At 36.5% G+C, this 26,281-nt stretch overlaps 1 protein-coding gene and 1 long non-coding RNA gene across 3 annotated transcripts in view; one reads left to right on the plus strand and one right to left on the minus strand.

Moving 5' to 3' along the window:
- The window catches only part of LOC136028310 (uncharacterized), a 232,305-nt gene that overhangs the window by 187,651 nt on the left and 18,373 nt on the right, over positions 1 to 26,281 (plus strand). The gene's annotated exons all lie outside the window — the stretch shown is intronic.
- LOC136028309 (galactosylceramide sulfotransferase-like) overlaps positions 1 to 26,281 on the minus strand; it is a 37,039-nt gene that overhangs the window by 4,772 nt on the left and 5,986 nt on the right. The window contains exons 2-3 of one of the 2 annotated variants that reach the window (XM_065706073.1): positions 18,879 to 18,992; positions 7,319 to 7,532 (exon numbers count right to left, since the gene is read on the minus strand). In XM_065706073.1, the coding sequence (XP_065562145.1) occupies positions 7,319 to 7,532; positions 18,879 to 18,992 (328 nt within the window). Of the gene's footprint in view, positions 1 to 6,737; positions 7,291 to 7,318; positions 7,533 to 18,878; positions 18,993 to 26,281 lie in introns of those variants that run through there. The other variant, XM_065706072.1, reaches the window with a different exon arrangement.

Genomic DNA, 26,281 nt, shown 5'->3' on the forward strand with positions numbered 1-26,281 from the left:
TATATATATATATATATATATATATATATTATATTATATTATACATATATATATATATATATATATATATATATATATATATATATATATATATATATATATATATATATATATATATATATATATATATATATATATATATATATATATATATATATATATATATATATATATATATATATATATATATATATATAGTCAGATTAACCGTCTAGTTTCGGAATAAATTATAAGTGAAAAATAGATCTTTATTTCTGGATAAGCTGTTTGGCAAGTTTCTTATGAATTATTTTACCTAGTGAAAGGAGCAGTCTTTTGGCTTGGTTATTATTCTGCTTTTGACAGTGATTTGGATTAAGTGAATTAACTGCTTTTAGTTGTTGAAGGCACCCCGAATATACAAGCAGAAGAGGGGCAGTTCCGCGTCCCAAGCGCCGTTGTACCCGCGGGGAGAGTGTCCCTTAGACTGCTGGGAATCAGTGAGCGGGGGCTAACTCTTCCCTTGTTTATTGGGGTACGTCCCATCTAGTTCGTATAAGCTAACGCTTACTGAACGTTTTATTTTCTGTGTTAATGTTGTTGCATATTTGCGATGGTCGGTAAGCTCATTTGGAATCCTGTATTAAATTGTTTATCACGGGCTGTAAAAATTGTAAAAAGCCATGATGAAGTTGCAAAGAGAGTAGACCAGTTTTTCCAGAGAAAAAAGACATCATGAAAGCAAAAGAGATCTTATGGACAGAAACGAATTGTCTTGCTCGAATGTCCAAAAAGGTTGCTATAAGCGACAATATTTTGGAAATGATCAAATTGTTTCAGACTTGTGATGACGATAAGGTTGCTCTGCCTACTTTCCTTATTTTTGAGCCATAAGAAGTCCCCTCGATCCCAACATTCTGATGGAAAAAAAAAATTTCGAAAAGTAAACCTGTAACTGGTGAAGTCCCTGCTGAATATATTTCCAAACAATCCTATACCGTGATTTTCAAAAATCTACCAAGTAACCTAGCCAAACCGGAATTAAGGAAGGACTTCCTAGAACAAGCATGTTCTGATGTAAGCTCAAAAATGGTTGAGCTAAAGTGCACCCGTGGTGACTGGAAAGCAATCGCTGCATCCAAATGTGATGGTCACGCAATAGGGAATGCGCTTAATAGCTCTAGCAGTATCATTAGTGCTAAGGTTAAAAGTCCTTCTCACTTTAGAATAGTTAGGCATGTCCCAAATCATATGACTTCTGATGATATTAAGTCTCTTGTGCCGAAGTGTAGTAAAGCAAAGAAAAGTGGCCCTACCAGATCCTTTAGGATGAAATTTGAAACAAAAGAAGATTTATTTCGAGCAATGAAGGTCCCATTAGTGATCAGTCTCGAACGATTACCCATTCAAGAGTTTTTGTTTTTACAAAAATGGAATATTAATGGAAAAGTTACCGATCGAATCCCAATTCTTTCACAGTTCTTGCAGTCCCATGACCTAGTTCTCATTCAGGAGCATTTCCTTTTGGAAGACCGCCAAAGCCTGTTACAACTATTTTCCAATTTGTATCTCCTCTTTCGTAGTGCAGTTGTGAGACTGCGAGGCAGACCTTCTGGCGGTCTCGCTATCCTATCCCGATTCCCTAGCAAGCTATTAGCAGAGACCGATTAATTTATTGCCGGTAAGCTTGAAAATCATTTAGTAATTAACGTTTCTATGCCTATAAATTATAACAACGAACAGTCTGATTCACGATTTGCGTATGACTGCAAGCTTTTTCTTAAAAAAAAGTTGCCTCTAAATCTGTTATAATCAGCGGAGATTTTAATGTAAATATAACGAATACAATGTCTCCCCGATCACAAATCTCTTGGGGCTGTGTCCCTCCCGACTATTGTGTATGGTCTAAAAATGACAACTTTTCATATATTGGGCTGCTTTCCTCAACTTCTAAATTAGACCATGTTGCTGCTTCGTTTGGCAGTCACGAGGCTAAAGTTTTAAAAGAAGGAATCTACTATGACCACCTTCCTATCTCTACTAGCTTTTACTCATCCCCACCTATGGCTCAAAATACAGAATCAAATTGGTTTTCCTACCGAGATTGGAAAAATGTGTCAAGAGAGTCCTTCAGTAAAGTCTGCGACGAGATGCTGAGCGAAATCAAAGTGCCTTTCCATCTTTTATGCAACCGCGCTGTGCTGCCACTAATTGAAAAGAACATTTCAATTGAACTCACTTCCTACTTGGCATAAATAAATCACGTTTTGAAATGTGATGAACGAAGCACCGTTCCTCTCCGACGCGTTCGTAAAAAGTCTCAGCTAGAAGATTGATAAAAAAAAAAAAAAAAATAGAGAACAAGTGAATGCGTGTAATTCAGGCAAGCTATGGCTTTCTATTTGAAACGTCTGTGGTCGCCCATGAGATGGCTTAGTAAATGACTTGAGGCTCCATACGAAACGGAAATTTACCAAGGAACTGAAAAACCATATGTTAAGGCCGATCCAGAAAAATGTAATCCGTATTGCTGTTGACCCCTCCAAACTCTGGAAGTACAGCAAGACTACCAAAGCCTAGTGTGCTAGTGTGCCTGAAAAAAAGTGGGTTGAACATTTTGCAAGGGATTTCAGTGCTCCCAACAAAATCATGGAGGAGATCTTTGAAAAACAGCTTGACTTGTTCTTTCAAATAGGACCAAATCTCTCCTGGCTGTGTCGCCAAGTCCTGTTCACTCTTTGATTCTGAAACTAAAGAAAAAATCTTCCTCTGGTGTTGATTCTATTTCAGCAAGACACCTGTAACTTGCCGGTTCTTTAATCGAGCAACATTTAACATTATTGCTTCAGATGATCATTGTTTGTTGCGTAGTCGCTTTGCAATTTTGCATCAGACAAATAAACCCCATCGTTAAAAAGGACAAAAAAAACGCTTCTCTGTGCAGTTCTTATCGCCCCATTACCATCTCATGTACTACTTTAAGATCTTTAACTCTTTTTGACAAAAGGTATTGAAGAAAAGTGTTCCGCCCCTCCATGTTAGTTTGAGTACCAGCGAAGCTTAGGGAGAGAGCATGCTCTCTTTCTACTTATAATTGTGCTGAAGGATATTGAGGAAAGAGGTGATTTCCTGGTCTTATGTGCACAGGATGTTGCAAGAGCTTTTGACTCGTGTATATTTTCGCAGGTTTTGCTTGAGGCCCTTTTGAAAGGTACTGATTCTGCGGTAATCACTTGTTTAAGATATATGTATAGAAATTTGAAGGATGGAATTAAAGAAGGTAGTCAACTATTTCCGATTCTGAAAGGTGTACGCCAAGGAGCTGTCACTTCTCCAGTTTTGTTTAATAATTGTGTTACCAGTGCTCAAAATAAGCTGAACTGTACTTTTATCTTCAAAGGATTTGATATTTCATTAGTACCGTTTGCAGATGACCTACTAAACCTTTCCTGTACTTTTCAAGGATGCTCTTCAACCTTTGAGTTTCTCCAAGAAGAGTACGAACACATTGGTTTTAGCTTTAATACCGATAAAAAAGTTGTTCTAAAATTCAACTATAAAGGGAATAGAAATTCAATAAGTCTATCTGGCTCTGAGGTTTCTTCTGCTAGCAGCCTTACTTACCTGGGCATGCCTATTGGAGCAAATCTGAAATAAACTGTAAGCCTGGCAATTAAAAATTATGCTAGTAAGATCCGAGCTGCGTATGTCTCCCTGGCTTCAAACGTTTCGTATCTAAGTAGAGTTCACCGTTTTCACTTATATAATAGCCTAACAGTTCCTCACTTACTTGCCCTTGTTCCTGTTTGGTCTTTCCTTAATTGTGGCAAAAGAAAGCAAGTTCATCTCCTTTACTTTAAATTTGCAAAGTATTTAATTGAACTTCCAACTTGGTTAAGTAACATTTTTCTGCAAAGAAAGTATCATTTGGTAAACCCAGCTGGAGTTACTGAGAAGCGTATTTGTGATTTCACTACCGAATGCCAGAAGTCTTCCCATCTTTGATCATTTTTGTTTGTCCCTTGTTTGTAGTTGTCAAAGTGTGTTTTTATTTCTGTTGTCTCTTTTTTTCTTTTCGTACTCTGTCTTTTTCTGGGCTTTCTGCCCAGTTTTTTGTGATGGGTTATAAATATATATATATATATATATATATATATATATATATATATATATATATATATATATATATATATATATATATATATATATATATATATATATATATATATATATATATATATATATATCTTTATATATATATATATATGTATATATATATATTTATATATTTATATATATATATATATATATATATATATATATATATATATATATATATATATATATATATATATATATGCAAATCTTTGCATTAAACAATAATTAATCGTATAATATTATTGCGTCCTAACTAATATAATCTATCGAACTAAACGAGGCAAGATTTATCTGAATCATTCAGGAGCATTCCTCCTACTTCTTTTGGCTCTAAGATTGTCAGAAGTTTCTCATTTTTTTTGAAAACGCATTATATCCTCGGTTCTTACTTATATAAATAGTTCAGAACTAGAACTTTCAGTAACAACTTGGATTTATCGTATTTTGGATGCCTAAGAAACTATTCTGTTCAAAAGACTTGTCTTTGATAACAGCAAAAGAAAACAAATGAAACATATTTTTCAGATTTTCCATTTCCTTTCAAGATTTTTATTCCATTCCCAAAATTGCAAAATTGGTATTACATAGCAGGGGCAGATATAGAATAAATGTTGAGAGGGGGTGACACCCAACCATTTGGACTCCAAATTTGATATTTTTCCCGTCCATCCGGTAATTAGCGTAAGTTCCGTTCTTCTGGGAGGACCAAATGCCTTGAAACAACCTCTTGGATCCAGTCCTGTTGCGTAACATTCCACTTTTGAATTAGCTAAGTCAATTATAAGTTTTAATCTCCATTAAATAATCCTTATTTACTTTACTTTTTTTATTTACTTTATTTACCTTATTTATTAAGTTCTTTAATCTGTTTGATTGCGAGAAAAATTAAATTGAAACTTACATACAATTCAATGCGAGACTTAACAACTGTTTAGACATTATTGTCACATAAAAATGTTTCGCTAGTTACATCGACATCTTCACAAGAAATGTATAAAATTTGTATTGCATATCAAGGACGGACAGAGAATGAATGCATGGAAGGAGGTGCCACCAAACAACTTAAACTCCAATATGGATATTTTTGGGCGTTTAGTCCAGTAATTAGAGCTAACTTTGACCTTCTGGGAGTTTCACAAGATCCTGAATTCCCCTGTTGTGCAGTATACCAACTTTAAATAAGATTAGTCAGTTGAATGTTTTTAAGGTCCATTACACCCGTGCTAATACTGGCTTATACTTGTATTCACTTCTTTAGTCCCTTCGGTTGCGTGTGAGCTTTAATCAAAACTTACAAACAATCTATTAAGAGACTTAAGAGCATTAGTTGATGTTATCTTATTTAAATATTTCACTAGTTACATCTGCATTGCCACAAGGAATCTGTAAGATACAGAATTTATAGAATAAAAGCTATTGATAAATTTTGTGTTAAGTTGATCAATGAGAGACTTAAGAAGTATTTAGTTGATGTTATCACATTCAAATATTTCGCTAGTTACATCGATATTGCCACAAGAAATGTTAAAAATGTAGCGTAACAACTCTTATATAATTAAAGCTATATAAAAGATTATGTAATAATATAATCTGAAAACATTTTTTTTTCTCCTGAAAATGTTTTTCATTCTGTGTTCCCACAGGGTCAGGCATTATATCTGCTAATAGAGCAAATATGTGGCAACACTGACACATAACGCTGGCCTACAATGCAAGTTTTACAAGACGCATTGATTACTCAACGTTTCTGAGTTATAAAACGATCCAAAATGCTGTGTTTTTTTTACAATTTTTACAGTGTATGCCTAATTTTTTACTGGTTTGACACATCTTTTCCATTCTATATCAACATAGCTACTTGAAAAACTAACGTTGACATACTTGACTGAACTCTCTATAATGTATAATTTTAGCTCACCCAATACAACCATCTATTTATTAATCATGGCTAAAGAGATGGATTCCATCCAATATTATATTATAGGTAACCCAATTTGACAAGAACCTACTGTCACAATCTCCGCTTGTGACTTACTAGTGAAAACCTTGTGACTAATAGTGACTACTTTTGACAACCTTTTGCTTCATGTCAGAAGTAAGTAAAATATGCCTTTGGGTCATTCCCATCCTACGTCATATATCTCATTTGTTACATAGTCCGGATTAAATTAACCTATATTTGCAAGTTGTACAGAAATCCGTACTTATTGGCCTGAGAAATATTTTTTCATCCTCAAGGGTGGCTCCAACCCCAATTCGGGTATTTGGATTGCAAACAAAAAGCTGTCGTTAGTTTCATGGCTCCATTAAATAGAAAAAACAACACAAAATTAAACCAGCTTTTCAAATCTCGCATCTTAGAATGATGCATTATAGTACACCCTGCTTGGTGGTTGCTGAGAAATTATTTATAGCCCCCCCCCCCCCCACCAAAATTACTATTTTTTATGATCCTCAAGGGCAGTTCTAACCTTAGCTGGAGGGTATTGAGCTTTTGTATAATGAACAAATATAAATGGAGCAGAAGAAAATAACAAAAAACTGTAAAACTGATTAAATGAATAAATGAAATAGAATAATTGTAAACTTGAAGAACCAACCTCATTTCCTGAATAAGGTTTTCATCTGCTGGTTTTTTCTTTCCTGACAAACAGCCTTCCATAATTTGCTTTGTCACTGAGGATAATTTCTTTTTTTCTTCTTCCATCTTCTTGTATCCAAATTGTTCAACCTTTCTGTCAAAAACCGCTCTCAATTTCATATAGAGATAATTATCTGCCTTTAACCATTTTCTTAATTTATCTGCCTGGTTGACAGACAATTTCTTTTTCTCATTTTGTGCTCTGCTGTTCAGTTTCAAATATACTAAATCCTTATATTCCCAGCATAATAGATGTTTTAATAAAACAATTGACTCTTCCATTTTCTCTTTAATCATTACCAGATCAAATTTTTTTTCAACTCCGTCGACAAAATCTTTTAATTTATTTTCTTTACCAAAATCTTTTACAGGAAATCCAAGATCAAAGAGCATCTGATTTCTTCCAATTTTATCGACAAATCTATCGTTTTTTCGTTTAAATTTCTCATCCTCCAATTTATCTAAAAACTCATACAAATTCCTTTTTTCAAAAAAACTATACAGATTATAATAACTATAAAGAGATTCGAAGAGCTCTACCGGCTCTCGAATAATGGTTACAAAAATGGGGTCTCCACCCAACGCTTGTTTTACTGCACTATGGTCCCATCGCGTGTGCAGAGCCATTATGTCGTAGCCTAGATGGTGCCAGGGTGTATCATTAACCAGTTTTAACGAGAATAACTCTGGGCTGCCAAGATAATTCCATCTCCTTAATGGTAGAATAACGTTCAGGTCATTTATGTGCGCATACCTGAAATTAAAAGGTAAAAAAAATTAGTGGATGTAAAAAATAATCTATTATAAAAAATCATCAATATTTCGAAAAAAATATAGCATTCCAGTTATAAATTAAAAGAAATATCTTGCAATTGTTATCATTATTTCAGGAATAGCACCAATGCACAGGGGATATAAATGACGACCGGGACACTCAAAGAGAAACTACAAACTCGGACACCGGGACACAAATGACGACCGGGACACAGGGAATATAAATGACGACCGGGACACAGGGACAGAACTACAACGGGGAGGCCGGGGGGCACAGGGGGAAATATAAATGACGACGTGGATACAGGGAATGTTCGATTAGCAATCACCATCAACAAAGCTCAAGGGCAATCATTAGAATAATGAGGTATAGATATGAATACGAATTGTTTTTCCCATGGACAATTATATGTTGCATGTTCAAGAGTCAGTAAACCTGACAATCTATTTATATGCACAGACAATGGGACAGCGAAGAATGTTGTATATTCGCAAGTTTTACGTAGTTAAAACATATGCATATATCTATCTCTATTCACAGGTGGGACACAGGGACACAACTACAATGGCGCGTAAATAATATAGCGCGTAACGACTTACGCGCGCGGGGGGGGGGGCTTGGGGGGGGGCACGAAGCACCACCCCAACAGCTAGTAATAACTATAAAACTAAAGTTATATTTGGTCTTCTGTGATTGTGGTTCCAGCAATAGCCGCAACAAGCAAAAGTAAATGTCAGACCAAAATAGCAGAAGGTTTGAAGGAGAGGACTTTTGCACAGGAGGGTGTATATTTTTGGGTGGTGAGGGAGATTTTTGAAAACCAGGGAAAATCGAATTTTAACATGGCTAGCCAGATTTTCGCATTGTGTCCTTTTTCTCTTTTTCGTTCCCCCTGGAGTGATCTTATCAAACCAGAGGTCAATCGTTATCATGAGAGAGTTCATAAAAATAAAAACTAAAACTAATAATGCCTTTTCGGGTCGGTAAGAGATCTTGCCTAATAATAAGTATAATTGTTTGCAACAAAGCATCAACTTTGGCGAAATTCAACTTTGCCACAAAGCTATGTGGCTGTTTGCCACATAACTGTTTGCCACAATCAGCTTTGGCGAAATAGTGCTAGAGTCCCGATGATGGGAAATTCAGAGAAATGCAGTCGACTTAACAGTATTTAGAAGTTGATGTATTAAGATTTGAAAAATTGTAAATGTCCGTATAGAAATGTGAAAAAAGAAGAGAAAACACAACAAAATGAGAAGAAAATCAAATAGCTGTGAAAAACGAGGGCAGTGTCAACCAGTGTTATAGTACGAAGCGAATATTACACAGATTTTGACAAGGAACTCCGCCAAGTCGTCCTCAGTGCCAAAAAGCAACAACAACAAAAAAACAACAACAAAATAACAATGCAACCTTTTGAAGTAGACTTCAAAAGAGACAAATAGAAACTGAATCAAAACAAACCAGAAAAAAAATGAAAGATATATTCAACAATTGGATTGTGCAAATATTCTTTGCTTGATCAGATGCAACGCTTTAGCGTTGTCTATATTAAATGCCATACGGCTCCAATCTTATATTATTTATTTTTTCCAAAAAATCCCTTTATATGGAAGGCGTCATCGCATAAAGTTCAGAGGGGGTTCATTTGATTGTAAATCAGAAGTTCTAGTGCCCTTTTAAGGAGTGGGAAGTGATCGGGGGGCAACAATCCCCACCCCTCACACCCTTTTTTCTTCAAATGAATCCAATAATATTTTGAGATAGCCATTTTGTTAAAGATAGTTCAAACATCAGATAATAAGAACTCCGGCGACGACAAAACCCCAAGGGCCCGGGGGTAGGCGTTGTAAGTGTTCCCCGGGTGCATATATAGTTCTTATAGAAGGGATACACGTATATACTTCAGAGAGGGCTTCTCTGAGATACTTCAGTATGTACTTCAATAATTTCCATTTATTGGAAATTGAAAGTTCTACCTCACTTTTTAAGATTCAAAAAAGATCAGAGGGCAATTAGCCCCTCCAAAGGCCCTGTTTTCCCAATTACATCCGATACAAAAATTGAGCTAGCGATTTATAAATAGTCCAAATATCAGATAATAAGGACTCCAGCGTCGACAAAACCCTCCAGGGCCCTTGGGCAGGCGTTATAAGTTATGTCCGGGGACATATATGATTTTTATAGAGTGGATGATCATATAAACTTCAGAGAGGGCTCATTTGATTGGAAATTGAAAGTTCCAGTTCACTTTTAAAGAGTCAAAAGAGATCAGAGGGGAGCTAGCCTCCCCCATGTCCTTTCCCCAAATACATCCGATAAAAATTTGAGATAGTAATGTTGTTAAAAATAGTTCAAAGGTCATATAAAAAAGCTCTAGGGTCAACACAACCCCCCAGGGTCCGGAACAGGCGTTGTATTTTATGTCCTAGGAACATATATGGTTTTTATAAAAGGGATACTCGTATAAACTTCAAAGAAGGCTTATTTGATCGGAAATCGAAGGTTCTAGTTAATGTTTTAAGGGTTAAGAGAGATTTGAGAGCAACTAGCCCCCTACACGCCCTTTTCCACCAAACCCATCCCGTATAGACATTTTTCCCCAAACCCGTAATCGCATAGACTTCGGAAAAGCCCACTTAATTTTCCAAAGTTAAAAGTAATAACACGGTAGGCACCCCCCCCCCCTACCACACCTTTTTTTATAAATACTTTTGATCAAAATTTTGAGAAAACTATTTGGTTCAAAACAATTTTAATATCAAATAACAAAAACTCAGGGGTCAACACAGCCCCCAGAGCCCAGAGGAAGTGGTGTAAGTTATGCTCAGGGAGCAGATAAGGTTTTTTTATAAGGTCGTCGTATAAACATCAGAAATGGCTGATTCTATTGTAAATTGAAATTTCTATTTACCTTCTTAAGAGTCACCAAAAGTTATCGGCGGGCATGTACCCCCCACTCACTTTTCCCAAATTCATCCGATAAAAACTTTGAGACAGCTATTTAAAGAAAAATATTTCAATGATCAGATTACAAAACTTCGGGATCGACATCCCTCCCCCACCTCGAAACCCAGGGAATGGGTTGTAACTTATGCCCCGGGTGCAATGAAGTTTTTACGGAAAAGGTGATAGCAAAAACTGCGGAGAGGACTCAAACGAGAAAAATTGAAAGTTCTAGTTCTTTTCTTAAGATTCAAAAGTGATGTGATGGCTACTAGCCTCCCCCACCTGCCCCAAGCCCATAAGGCTCAAATATCTTTACTCCTGAGACACTTCATATGCAAGGGTTGATATTATAAACTTCGGAGGGGGCTCACTCAATTGGAAATAATAATTTTTAGTGCCCTTTTTAAGAGCCAGACGGGATTGGAGGCATCAAGCCCCCTTCTTTTCCACACTCTCTTTTTCAAAACGCATCCAATCAAAATTTTGAGATGGCTACTGTGTCCGAAATAGTCAAGAGGTGAAGTAATTAAAATAATTATCCCTCGGAGGCTGACAAAACCTCCTACTGCCCCCAGGGAAAGGGCTGTTAGCTAGGCAAGCTGTTCATTGTTAGCATATAAGCTTTTAATCGAAGGGACAATCGTATAGACTTTGGAAAAGCCTCATTCAAATTCAATTGGAAGTTTTAGTTCAATTTTGAAAGCTAAGATTAATCAGACAGTAGGCAGCCCCCCACCTTTTTTCTTAATACTTTCGACTAAAATTTCGAGTTAACCATTTTCTTTCAAAATCTTCCAAACGTCAAAAGATTTAGTTAGGAGTTTGAACCCCTCTAGTCCTTGGGGATAGGGCTATGAGTTATACTAGCAGCCCGAAAGCTATTCGAAAGCTAATGTGCTCGACATTTTCAAATCGTCCTATAGATTGTCTGTTTTAACTTTTAACAGGAGTGCATCAGCACCTCCATAGTAAACTTGAACTTGCCCCTCCTCCAGCCATTGAAGCTCACGCACTGTAATAAAATTCCAAAATTAGTTTCTTAGAAATTTCTAAAAAGCACCTTATTGGAATCTATGATGGTAAACGATCTAAAATTCGGATCGGTAACGATTTTAGCACATTTTTGGGTCGGTTACAGTTTCAATATATGACTCATGCTGCGTACACACTCGCACAGTTTACCGAAGGCTGAATTTCAAATGAGCTTAAAGATCTCCTTTTCAACCTTTGTCTTTGCTTCAGAGCACTTACTGACAAAGGTGTAAATAAACGTCTTCAAGCATGGCTTTTGGTAGACTTTGAGGGCTCTATGATTCTTTGTGGTCCTGAAACCGTTGGCTAACATCCATCGCAAAAAACGTGGCGTACAACTATATTCTATTTCGGATGAAGGTCGGCAATAAGCTTTTGTTTTGAAGCTGCCCAGCGCATACTTCTAAGAAAGAAATATTATTTGGACTCAGCGAGTCCTATGACACCGACCTTTTTATGCACGGGAAACAATACCCTTTACTGACTCGTCAAGTTTCAACGATATTTCACGATCAATTCCGAAAAAACAATCCTTGTGGTCCATTTTCCTCAACAGTTGCATGTAAGGAGAACTTGAATCACAAGAATTGTACACCTACTTATAATTCTCACACGGCAAAGATTACTGAGACATTGTAGACGAATGAGGGGTGTTCATATCCAAGAACAAGAGCTAAGAGCTCATATGGCACTTGTGACGAGGCGAGAAGAGCTAAGAACCAAGAGATCATATGGTATGAGCTCTAACAAAATTCTATGAATCAATAGGTTGATTTAAAAAGGAAAATAAGAGGCTTAATGCCGGTCAGGATTTAAAATAAGACCTCTGAGTCATGATGTCCTTCTAAATATCAAAATTCATTAAGATCCGATCACCCACTCGTAAGTTGTAAATACCTAATTTTTTCTAATTTTTCCTCTCCCTTTAGCCCCCTAGATGGTCGAATCTAGGAAAACGACTTTATCAAGTCAAATTGTGCAGCTCCCTGACACGCCTACCAATTTTAATCGTCCTAGCACGTCCAGAAGCACCAAACTCGCCAAGTCTCTGAGCCCCTCCCCCCGACTCCCCCAAAGCGAGCTAATCCAGTACGATTCTGTCAATCACGTATCAAGGACATTTGTTTATTATATCAACCAAACTTCATCCCGATTCCTCGACTCCAAGTGTTTTTCCAAGATTTCCCCCTCCAACTCCCCCCAATGTCAAAAGATCTGGTCGGGATTTGAATAAGAGCTTTGAGGCATTAATTCCTTCTAAAAATCAAATTTCATTAAGATCCGATCATCTATTCGTAAGATAAAAATACCCAAATTTTCACGTTTTCCAAGAATTCCGATTTCCCCCCTCCAAACTCCCCCAATGTCACAGGATCTGGTCGGAATTTAAAATTAGAACTTCAAAGCACAAGATCCTTCTAAATATCAAATTTCATTAAGATCTGGTCACCCTTTCGTAAGTTACAAATACCTCAATTTTCAAAATTACCCCCCCCCCCCCCCCAATTCCACCAAAGAGAGCAGATCCGGTCCGGTTATGTCAGTCACGTATCTTAGACAGGTTTCTATTCTTCCCATCCAGTTTCATCCTCATCTCACTGCTTCAAGTATTTTGTCAGATTTCTGGTCCCCCCCAACTGCCCCCCCCAATTACGCTTGATCTGGTTGAGATATAAAATACAAAATCTGAGTTACGAGGTCGTTCTAAATATGAAGTTTCATGAAGATCCGATCACTCCTTCGTAAGTTAAAAATACGTCATTTTTTCTTATTTTTCAGAATTACCCCCCCCCCCCAATAGAGCGGATCCGTTACAATTATGTAAATCACGTATCTAAGACTTCTGCTTATTTTCCCCACCAAGTTTCATCCCGGTCCCTCCAACCTAAGCGTTTTCCATGATTTTAGGTTCCCCCACCTCAAACTTCCCCCAATGTCACCAGATCCAGCCAGGATTTAAAATAAGAGCTTTGAGACATGATATACTTCTAAATATCAAATGTCATTGAGATCCGATCACCCGTTCGTAAGTTAAAAGTACCTCATTTTTTCTAATTTTTCAGAATTAACCCCTCCCCTTACTACCCCAAAGAGAGCGGATCCGTTCCGGTTATGTCAATCATGTATCTAGGGCTTGTGCTTATTTTTCCCACCAAGTTTCATCACGATCCCTACACTCTAAGTGTTTTCCCAGTTTTAGGTTTCCCCCTCCCAACTCCCCCCCAATGTCACCAGATCCGGTCGGGATTTAAAATAAGAGCTCTAAGACACGGTATCCTTCTAAACTTCAAATTTCATTAAGATCCCTTCACCCGCTCATAAGTTAAAAATACTTCATTTTTTCTATTTTTTTCCGTCATCTCCCCCCCCCCCAATGTCACCAGATCAGGTCGGGCTTAAAATAAGAGCTCTAAAACATGATATCCTTCTAAATATCAAATTTCATTGAGATCCGATCACCCGTTCGTAAGTTAAAAATACCTCATTTTTTCTAATTTTCAGAAATACCCCCCCCCCCCAACTACTCCAAAAAGAGCGGATCCGTTCCGTTTATGTCAATCATGTATCTAGGACTTGTGTTTATTTTTCCCATCAAGTTTTATCCCGATCCCTCCACTCTAAGTGTTTTCCAAGTTTTAGGTTTCCCCCTCCCAACTCCCCCCCCCCCCCCAATGTCACCAGATCCGGTCGGGATTTAAAATGAGAGCTCTAAGACACGGTATCCTTCTAAACATTAAATTTCATTAAGATCCCTTCACCCGCTCATAAGTTAAAAATACTTCTTTTTTTCTATTTTTTCCGAATTAACCGGCCCCCACCTCCCCCCCCGATGGTCAAATCGGGTAAACAACTATTTCTAATTTAATCTGGTCCGGTCCCTGATACCCTTGCCAAATTTTTTCGTCCTAGCTTACCTGGAAGTGCCTCAAGTAGCAAAACCGGGACCGACAGACAGACCGACAGACCGACAGAATTTGCGATTGCTTTATGTCACTTGGTTAATACCAAGTGCCATAAAAACCATGTCCGACCTTTCGGTTGTCCAGTAGGGTCGGTTTCCAGGATACAATCTCCATGAAAACCTACGTCGGTAATTAGACTTAATTCCTTTTCACTGATTTAAGAAATAATTCCATCACCAGATTGGGAGTTGAAAAATAGTCACCCAAATCCAGTCCAAATTTCTGATGGATTTTGTTTGTATTTTTACAGACAATATCCAGCAACGTCACTATGTCACTTACCAGGTACATTTTACAAGAATCCTTCCCATTTTCATACGCTCCCTTGGCCCAAACTTTTTGAGCAAATTAATTTTCTGTAGTGGTGCATTGACAGTCGTGAAGTGAATCATAAAACGTTTCGATGGGTGGCAATTTTTCCTCATGTAGTCTTTCATCCTCATGAAGCCTTTACACTTCAATAAATCATATATCAGCATCTACAAAGCGCTTTTTAAGGAAGGGAAAAATATTAAAACTGTCACTTTTCTGTGTTTGAATTAATTGACTTAGTCGATTTGGGGGAAAATTATAGGAAACTAAAAAATGGATCTTACTCAAGCACGTATTGCCATTATCAATTCTTTTCTGTTTGAAATCTAAGACTAGTATCTAAAGTAAAAATATACTAAGGTAAGTTAGGCCTATTTGAAAGATTTTATTGTTCTGTTATCATTTTTCTTTTTTTTAAATAGTTCTTTAGTCATATGCCGTGCTTTGTCTCAGCTCCCTACCAATTCTTGATATTATATCTTGTACGATTCTTCAACAGTTAGTATCCTTAGATTATTTTTAAACATTTGAAGAAAAAAGGAATTTAATCTTAAATTTCCAAAATAAAGTAGGAACATACACTTCCTTTCCTTCTCCAAACAGCAAAAACCGAACTGAGTAAGCTCTATAAAACTAATAAATGAATATTACTATGTAGAAAATAGTTTGCATCATAAGCTATCATTAATCACTTTCCGGTCCATTATAATTCCATAAATAACTTCAGACTAATTGTACTTAACATAATATGATTCGTAACAGTTCAAAGTCTTAACCATAGATTAATAATAAGAAAAAAAGGAACATCCACTTCCTTTCCTTCTCCAAACAGCAAAAACCGAACTGAGTAAGCTCTATAAAAATAATAAATGAATATTACTATGTAGAAAATAGTTTGCATCATAAGCTATCATTAATCACTTTCCGGTCCATTATAATTCCATAAATAACTTCAGACTAATTGTACTTAACATAATATGATTCGTAACAGTTCAAAGTCTTAACCATAGATTAATAATAAGAAAAAAAATAATCAATTTCCTTACCATTAAAACTGGTTACACAAGTTTTATGATTAACTAGCTGTTGGGGTGGTAATTCGCGCCACCCCAACACCTAATTGGTGAAGGCGCTTCGCGCCCTCCCCCCAAGCCCCCCGCGCGCGTAAGTCGTTACGCGTCATATTATTACGCGCCATGTTTTTAACTACGTAAAACTTGCGAATATACAACAATCTTCGCTGTCCCATTGTCTGTACACTAATGATTGCCCTTGAGATTTGTTGATGGTGATTGCTAATCGAACATTCCCTGTGTCCCCGTCGTCATTTATATATCCCCCTGTGCCCTCCGGCGTCCCCGTGGTAGTTGTGTCCATGTGTCCCGGTCGGCATTTATATTCTCTGTGTCCCGATCGTCATTTGTGTTCCGGTGTCTCAGTTTGTAGTTTCTCTTTGAGTGTCCCGGTCGTCATTTATATTCCCTGTGTCCCGGTCGTCGTTTGTGTCCAAGTGTCCCGGTCTGTAATTTCTCTTCGAACAATCCCTGTGTCCCGGTCGTCATTTATATATCCCCCCTGTGCCCCCGGCGTCCTCGTTGTAGTTGTGTCCCAGTGTCCGGGTCGTCATTTATATTCCCTGTGTCCCAATCGTGATTTGTGTCCCGGTGTCCCAGTCTGTAATTTCTCTTTGAGTGTCCCGGTCGTCATTTATATTCCCTATGTCCCGGTGTCCCGGTCGTCATTTGTGTCCCGATGTCCCGGTCTGTAACTTTATCAGTTGACAAACATGACGTCAGTCGACAAACAACTTCATGACGACATACAGATCAATCCTTATAATGACGTCACTCGACAGACAGACAGACAGACAGACAGACAGACAACTTATTTTTGTATATATAGATAGATAAATAGATATAGATTTTTAACCACGTAAAACTTGCGAATATACAACATTCTTTGCTGTCACATTGTCTGTCTACATAAATAGACTGTCAGATTTTCATTTATATTCCCTCTGTCACGGTCGTCATTTGTGTCCCGGTCTGTAATTTCTCTTTGAGTGTTTTTTCTTTTTCTTTTTTTTTTTAGTTTTTTACCTTTTTTCAGTTTTCTTTTTCTTCTTTATTTTTCAGCGTCACTATGAAATACATATCGCCGAACCTTTGTTTTTTTTAACTAAAATCTGGTAGGCATTGATGACCTTATCCAGGTCAAAATCCCAAACCCAATCATCATCGCTATCATTTTCAGTTTTGATATGTTTTGACTCTCGCTGTCCAGGTGGATTTTCATCTAACTGCGCGGTTTTGCGTTCTTTAGCCGCAAGCCTGTTTTCTTGTTGTTCTTGTGATTCCTCGGCACGCTTTCTTTTCTTACTTTCTCTATTAGCCGCAAGCCTGTTTTCTTGCTGTTCTTGTGATTCCTCGGCACGCTTTCTTTTCTTACTTTCTCTATCAGCCGCAAGTTTTTTGGCATAGACTCTTTGAGCAGCTTCCTCGGCTGTTGCCATTGTAGGTTCTTCAGTCATTTTACAATTAAACATTTTTCCGTCCACGATCTTCTTACAATTAAAAATTTGTCTTTGAACGATTTTCTTAAATACTTTAACGATGTCATCGTCATAACAAACATGACGACAACTAACTTCATGACGACATGACGTCACTCGACAGATAGACAGACAGACAGACAGACAGACAGACAACTTATTTTTATATATATAGATTCCTTAATCATAATTTACCACACTAATTATACTAAAGGACTGATTCCAATACGACAGAGTAGTTCAAAATAGATTAGCAGAGAAATGAAGCAGAGAAATTTGGTTTATTATATCTATTTCTTATGTTATTTTTGATAGTTTATTTTTCCAGCCCCAGATTTGACCATTTCCGTGCTTCTTCAATATGTATTTCCATTAATCTACCAAATATCTTTGAAACAAAATGAATTAGATCTTTTAAAAATGACTTCGAGAGAGGGCATATTCTCTCCAGAAGCCGAGGGATGTAATAACTTAATCAAAATCTCCATAGCATGAATGATTACGAAACCGTTAAAGAATGGATCAGTCGTTCAAGTATGTTGATCATACAACAAGGAAATTCAGAAACATATTGACTTTCGTCGTAAGCGTTTAAAATTCCGAAAATACCCTGGCCTCTTTATTTAGGGACTTGAATCTCAACCAATACCTACGGGTAACTTAAAGCTATTTTTCAGGGTGGAAAATAGGGATAGTCCAATAATTTTACTATTTTTCAGACCATCCTTTCCAATAAGATTCATTGCAAGATTTTATTTTTGCAAGTAACCTCCTCCCTAAAATGTGCAATTCATGCTATTCATGGAATTCTGCATAATTATTTTGGACAAAAGCCCTATCCTTTTCTTAGGTTAACATATAATTCTACCTAGTGATTCCTTGCTAGTTTTTGAAATCGAAGACTTTGACTTACTTGACTTACCGCTCTTGTTCAGCAGGGTCGTCAGCGTAGAGGAAACTAGTTGAAAGCACTGTCAGTCTTTTCAAGGTTCTCCTGTTCCGTGCTGATGATAGGGCCTCATTTGGGTTGATATTGTGACTGAGAATTCGTTGGTTTACTACATCGACCCACCTGGTGCGTGGTCTTTGTCCAGGACAACGCAAGCCATTTTCAGATCCATTGGAATCCGTGATGATCCTTACAGGGGTGCTTAGTGAGGGGCATATTAGGTGGCCGTACCACCTTATGGAACGGGCTGCTGCTTGAAGAGAGCGATTTACCAGCTTGAAGGTCGTGGGGGTCTCAGGATCAAGGACAGTTATAGGTTTGTTATAGGTTTGGAAAATGCAAGAAAATGTTAGTTTGCCGAAAAATACAGAGAACCTGAAGAGTATTATTGTTTTCTAGCTATACCGATACCTTGTTCTTATGAAAATTACAATTTGTGAGCAATAATATTTATGCCAAAGTCTATCAAGCCAAGTGTTAAACATTAAAATAACAAAAACACACAAAGACACTACAACTTGGAAAAAAGTGAAAAATAATGTAAACGTACAACGGAGTTAGAAGCTAACCTGAGAAAAATATTTTGAAGAGTCGTACTGGCACATTTATGCATTTTCAAAAATCCGATTTTTTGTTTTGGTTCACAAGTCTTCTCTGTAAAAGCAGCAATTGGCACAAGAATCCTAAAAGAAATAAAAATGGAAATTTGTTATGATTCACTTCCTTGATTTTTCCAAATACTCTGTTTTACTGAGAAGACTCAAAGAAGGAAATTAATATTTTTGGAAAAAGTGCTGCGTAAATGCTTTGATTTTCTCAAAAATAACTCAATATTTTTTCGAACAATCGGCATCCTGGGATATTCTGGCCTAAAGAAACCACAGATAGGTCAGAAATTTGAGAAAATTCGTCAAGAACCTTAATTTTAGAAGAACAAAAATGGCGAACACTTGCGTAGATACAATGCTCCAACTATCAACGAAGTTGCAATTGCTATGGTCGGTGATCAGTTTTTACCTCGACATATTATTCTTCATAGGCGAAAGGCTCGGTTGACAAGAATTGCTGTAACTCATCGATGCTACGAAATTTCTTAGTATTTTTAGTAGAATACGCATTTTGAGTACAACAGGGTCCACCTCCCCTTTTTTATCATTTTAATATTCGTTCTGGTTGTGAGCAAGAAATGGATATACACGGTATCCTAATAAACATGACAGGGCTCCATAGCCCTCGAAGAGGGGGAAGGGAGGAAGGGGAGGAGTGTCAAATTTTTAAGCGGGTAAATGTTTATTTTTTAACTTATTTTTTTTTCAAACTGAGATTTTTTTGAACTTTTTATCCGTGTTTTAAAATAACATTAAATATAAGTAAAACAAAAAATTAAATTGTGATATTTAAAATCTATGTGTGTCTGTGCGTTTCTCTCTGTGTGTGTGTGTGTGTGTGAGTGTGTGTGTGTGTGTGTGCATATGTGTGTCTGTGTTTATGTATGTGTGTGTGTGTCTCATGTGTGTCTCTTTCTGTGTTTCTTTGTGTGTGTGTTTGGTTATATGCGTGTGTGTTTGCTTATGTGCGTGTGTGTGTCTGTTTGTCGGTTTATATCTGTGTGTGTATGCATGTAAGTGTGTGTCTGTGTTTGTGTCTGTGCTTGTCTGTGTGTATGTGGGTGTGTGTGTCTCTGTATGTGTGTTTTTGTGTGTGTGTGTTTGTGCGTGTATGTGTTTGAGTTTCTGTGTGCGTCTGTCTGTGTGTGTATGTATTTGTGTGTGTGTTTGTGTGTGTGTGTGTGTGTGTGTGTGGGTGTGTGTGTGTGTGTGTGTGTGTGTCTGTGTGTTCGTGTGTGTGCTTATGTCTGTTTGTGTCTGTTAGTATGTGTGTTGGTATGTGTTTGTTCTGTGTCTGTGTGTTTGCCTATGTCTGTGAGTGTCTGTGTGTTTTTGTGTTTGATTGTGTGTCTCTCTGTATGTCTGTTTGTGTGAGTGTGTCTGTGCGTTTTTGTGTGTGTTTGTGTTTGTGTGTCTCTGTGTTTCTGTGTGTCTTTGTGTGTCTGTGTGTGTGTGTGTGTGTGTGTGTGTGTGGGTGTATGTGTATCTGTGTGTGTATTTGTGCGTGTGTGTGTGTGTGTGTGTGTGTGTGTGTGTCTGTGTGTTTGTGTGTGTCTGTGTGTGTCTGTATGTGTCTGTTTGTGTGTGTGTGTGAGTGGGTGTGTCTATTTTTGTCTGTGTGTGGCTGTATGTGTCTGTGCGTGTCTATTTGTGTTCGTGTATGTTTGTTGGTGTCTGTTTGTGTCTGCGGATGCCTTTGGTGTCTGTATGAGTCTGTATGTGTTTCTGTGCGTCTTTGTGGGTCTGTGTGTGTGTCAGTGTGTGTCTTTTGAGCGTTTGTGTGTGTCTGTTTGCATCTGTGTGTGTGTCTGTTTGTGTGTGTCTGTGTGTGTGTTTGTGAGTCTATGTGTATGTGAGTGTGCGTATGTGTGTCTGTGAGTGTTTGTGTGCGTCTTTTTGTGTCTGCGTGTGTCTGTATGTGTATGTGTGTATGTGTATGTTTGTGTGTGGGGGTTTGTCTGTGTGTGTCTGTCTGTGTGTGTGTGTGTGTTTGTGTATGTGTGTCTGTGTGTGTATATGTGTGTGTCTATTTGTGTGTGTCTGTGTCTTTGCTTGTCTAGTTGTTTCTGTGAGTGTCTGTCTGTTTGCATCTATATATACCTGATGATCAGAAACTTTTGATTTTTTCAAATGGGTCTCAGTCGGATGACAACCAAATCAAATTCAACCCTTCAGTGCTGTAAATGTTGCAGATAAGACACAGGAGTCGAAATTCTTCAAAATTATCTGTGTCAGGATCATTACTCTTGGAATTATGGAAAATATTAGAATTATTACATGTTTCCTATCGGGAACGAGGCAGAAGATTGTTCAATTTTTGGAATGAAAGCAGTGATGGTCAAATTGATACTAAAAGTAATCTAATCATTCTAGGTAGCAGCGCTTAAAATCTCAGCAATCTAATAATTGATTTTGTCTCATATCGCAAGAAAATTCTGTACATTGAGACAGATGTCCTGACGTCTTTACACATATCAAAGTTTCACAACTTACTTGTAATTAATAGAAGAAATTGAAAAGAATTGATATCAGTAAATGAGGATGATGACGACTCTAAATAGGATGATTTCAAACCGCTAATACTAACCAGTAAACATAAATCAATTAACGATAACAACGGCAACAACGGTAATGATTGAACTTTAGAGGGAAGGAAAAAACATCTTTCCACCAGTTTTAGTATACGAAATCGTAGTAGAAGAGGTAGTACACATTTAAATGCAAAATAGACGACACTCTGAAAAGTATCTATGCAAATGTTGCATAGAAGGGAAGTCTTAGTGCTCCCAGTACAATTGCTCATACCTCTAATGTCTAAAAGAGTGTGGTAAAAGAATATCTTCATAGTGAAACCAGTTATACTCTTCATCGACATCGTGGACTTAGCAATAATCAATATCGAAAAACAAAGGCTTTCTACCCACTGCAAATCATGCAGACATATCTTATGACTTTGGATGAGATGGAACCATAATACAATAAACCAAATAATTACATTCTATTTGCGATTAGCATTTTTCGTTGCTACTCCTATTCTATTCCATTAAAATCTAAGCGTGGGGAGAAGGTTAAAATTCTTTCTATATATAGCCAAGATTCCTCTAGTAAAATTCGGAAAAATTGATAGAGTGAATTTATCGATCCATATGTAAATACAATTATATTTAAATATGGTAGAGAGCTTTTTCATAGTAATAGTTCAATCAAGGTGGAATTGGCTGAACGATTGATTAGAATTATTCGTCTTCTTATTTCTCGATATAACACACTCAAATATACAGCTGCCATTATTCATGATTTGGACCAAATAATGCGTAATTAAAATCAATGTCCTCATCCCTCCCTGTCCAATTTTAGTCCTCATGAAGTTCAACATGATGACAATACACTTGAAAGTTTTCTTAAACAATAATCTTCTAGCAATGAAAGAGGAATAAAAGGCAAATTCTCCGTGGATGATTTAGTTTGAATCAATCGTACAAGCAATATTTTAGAAAATAATTTTTTATTGTCTAATGAGCTTTGTAAAGTGTCAAAAGTTCTAAAGACTAAACTCTTGAACCATCATCTACGAGATAGCAAAGATGATGAGATTTTGGGAGGGTTTTAATGAAAATTTACACGAGATCAGGGGGTTTTAAAAATCATATTATTAAAGCTAAAATCTTTTGTGAAAAGGATTGCATTATCAATGCAGACTCTGCACCCAGTTTCTCTTCGTAAAGTTGTATATTACAACTATATATTATCTACGGTTTGTTTGTAGAATCTCCCAGAATTGGTAATTCTGATTTTCCCCTTATACGTATTCGACAGAAAAGGTATGAAAAACAAAGTTCACCACTACAATATAAGACATCTCGAGAATTTTACTGTGATTATTTTATATTTAGAACTATATCAGTTAACACTAAGAACTGAATTAGGAGATATTTTACCTGTAATAAAAGGGCTTGCGTTTCATTACGTGTCATTTGAGATGCAATGCTTCAGATAAACAATAAAAGAATTTCATTTGCCTGTCCTGATATTGATTGTTATAATTGTAAGGTTGATGTCAGCATCAAGTATGGCTACTAAGAATAATTTTATCCTCAACAACCCCTTTTGGAAAATATAAACTTTCCAATATTTTCCAATAAAGGTTATTTCATCGATTTATCATCCACATTTATTGATTTATATATTTGAGGAAGAAAAAGTGTGAAAACAAACTAGCAATGCTATCTACGGTCTATCCTATGAAAACTGTCTCCTTCATAACATGTTCAGACAAGTTAATGTTTAAATTAGTGAAAGATGGTGAGAACTAGCAATAATTGCTCAAACTATGAAAGCTACATACAATTTATAATGATGACTCCAATGTCACAAAAGGAATTGAGGGGACAGGCGATGGGCTATGAATATAGATCTAATTTTGATACTGATGGTGAGTAAACTGTTGCAGTGACCAAAGATTATCATTTAGTTGGAAAATTAAATCATGGAATATTTAAAATATCGCAATGTTTGCCTCCAAGCACTAAGATTGAAATAAATTTACAACTAGCTTACGGTAGTTTCATTTTGAGAAAAACAATCGATGAAGCACCTGATGCAACTGTGAATCTCTCACTTCAGCAATAGCTTTTGTTAAAAAACAACCTGTTATGAGGTCTGTTGCATTAACAATGAAAAAATGGAGAGCCAATGGAAACAATATCACACTTTTTGTTCCCCATACAATCACCAATCGAAGTCAAATTGCCACTGGTTCTCGTAGTTATACCAATTCCTCATTTGTCAAGGGATAAATCCCCTCAAAACTGGCCTTGGCCTTTGTGAAGAGGGCTAGTGTAGCTAGATCTGGGACCGCATGTACTCACGATATTGATTTTTTCGGCTTATCCAGTCTTACATGCAAGGTGAATGGAATTCCACTGTACGCTAATATTTGATAAGAAAATCTTACAGAAAATCTATTCCGTATGAATTGTCTATGTAATTACTGGATCATGATTCGCAACTATTTCAAATAGAAATCCGATTCAATATTTTCAAAAACTCATGGTGTAATCGTTTTGGATTTGTCAGGCAGCCAAAATATGAGTTTTGTTAGAAGTGGGAATGTATGTTTAGAGTGAAGTTTCGGTGACGCTTTGACTGAAAGTATTACATTAATACCACTAAGTGAATTTGAATCCTATTGAGAGATCACCCCCAGCGGTGGTGTTCTACTAGACTCGGCACCATGAACAAAAATCAAATAACTGATGTATTTAGCTTAGTTTAGTTCAAGTCCAAATACAGATCCTATTGTATAACCTAGGATTTACTGTAATAGATTCAAAGTGATAACCATACCATCATCATTGCTAATATTATCCCGTTGAATATAAAAAGTACTGGTCACTGGCTATGTATGTTTCAAACTTGGAAAAGTGTTGAATTTTTAGATCTTCTTGGCTCTTGACATATACATCCTACATCCCTCATATCAGCACCTACATTAAAATAAAGGCGAAACCTACTGTTCAAAACCAGAATAGAGTACAAGATTTGACCAAAAAAAGCTATGGCTTTCATACATTATTGTATTTTGTTTTCCAATGTCGCGATTACACCTACTGAGAATTTCTGAAAATTTACGTGAACAATCCTCGCCTGTATGATTTCGTTGTGGAGAATACCCTCTCTTATCTCTATAATATTGATTTCAGTGCCCTAAGAATAAAGTATTCTAATAATATTTGTAAATTTGTTCATTTTTAAAACATATATATGTAAAAAAAAATTCGTTTTGTTTACATTTCTTCTTGTACATGTAGTACAAGAAGTCATCATAGTCGAGAACGACTAGCGGTGATAGATCATATGAATTCACCTTGTATTAATAACATAGGGAAAAGTCTGGTTGACATTTACTGTAATATAGGTGTTTCCCTCTTATTGTATTTCTATGTGATATCAGTTATACTTTTTTCATTCATATTATAAAATTCACTTGTTTCAAATGGTTCTTTTTGATGTAATTTCCCTGGGAAAATTCTCAAATGAAGAGTCACTCTGTAAAAGCCAAATAAAAATCTGCAGGCTTATAATCATATTTCCCATTGTCTTCACAGCTATGACGTAGAAACCATACTTTCTTGTTGTTTCAACAGTTGAAATGTGGGCCAAATTCTTCTTCCCATAACAATTTAAACCCACGATGATACCAGTCTTTTATGAGTAAACTAAATGTTTGTTTGGGGTTTTTACTAATTGAACCTGAATAAATATTTTCCCACTGATCACACTTGTCATAATGATAGTTGATGCATAGGAAACCTCTGACATTAGAATCACAAACTTATTCAAGACATGAATTACAATCCTCAATAATAACTAAACACTATTGTCAAAGCTTGACAAAGCTAACAACTAAAATGATTTTTTTTCCAATTTTGAGTACAGTTTCATTACCTATTGGTTCCCTCTAGACAGGAGTAAACGACCAACCAATATATTTAACTAGGAAAAAATATTATAAACCATTTTTACTGTTAAAAATGTAGTTATACAATAGCATAAACATTTTCACTCTTTTTTCACATGGTACCCCGATCCATTGTCCTCAATGTGCTTTTAAGTACTTTCAATCTATGTTGCGGTCTGGATGTATTCGTAATGTTCACTTTAGCCGCAATGATGTATGAAACCACTTTTATCCATACGTTGCAATGATGCAAGACACCCGTAGAATTCTTTGCGGGGAGGAGTAATAAAACTCGTAATCATTGCGCAACTAACATACCAGGACCAGAGAATAGTTACTTAATCCATTACGAGGAGCAGTCATAAAACTCGTAACCATTGCGCAACTAACTTGCAAGGCCAGAAGAAATAAGCTATACAATATTTCATTGATCCTCCAGAGTGTCTTAAGGCTATGTCGTTGAGCAGCTAACATTCAAAGCAAAACAAATGAGTTACATAACAGTTCATTGATCGTCAAGAGTGCCTTAGGGGGATGATCTTGACAGGCGAGAGGCTACTTACTTTCAATTAAAGGGGGATAGTATCCGTATATTTAATTATAACATATCTACTGAAGGGACAAAAATTGAAAACTCGCAATTACTATATATGATTATACTGTGGAACCAAATGAACTAAAAAACGTGATAAGACCAAGAGAAGTTAGAACATATGCGGAAACAAGAATCTGAGCAAGTCAAAAAAGAAAATGAAGAGCAAAGACAATGGTGGTGAGAAGATATGCAAAACCAAGAATTAGAGCGTGTCAAAAATAAAAATGAAGAGCAAAGACAAAGCCGGTTAGACCACTAGCAACACCAAAAATCTAAGCGAGTATAAAATGAAAATGAATTACAAAGACA

This window comes from Artemia franciscana, chromosome 6 (assembly GCF_032884065.1).
Source record: "Artemia franciscana chromosome 6, ASM3288406v1, whole genome shotgun sequence".
NCBI lineage: Eukaryota > Metazoa > Arthropoda > Branchiopoda > Anostraca > Artemiidae > Artemia > Artemia franciscana.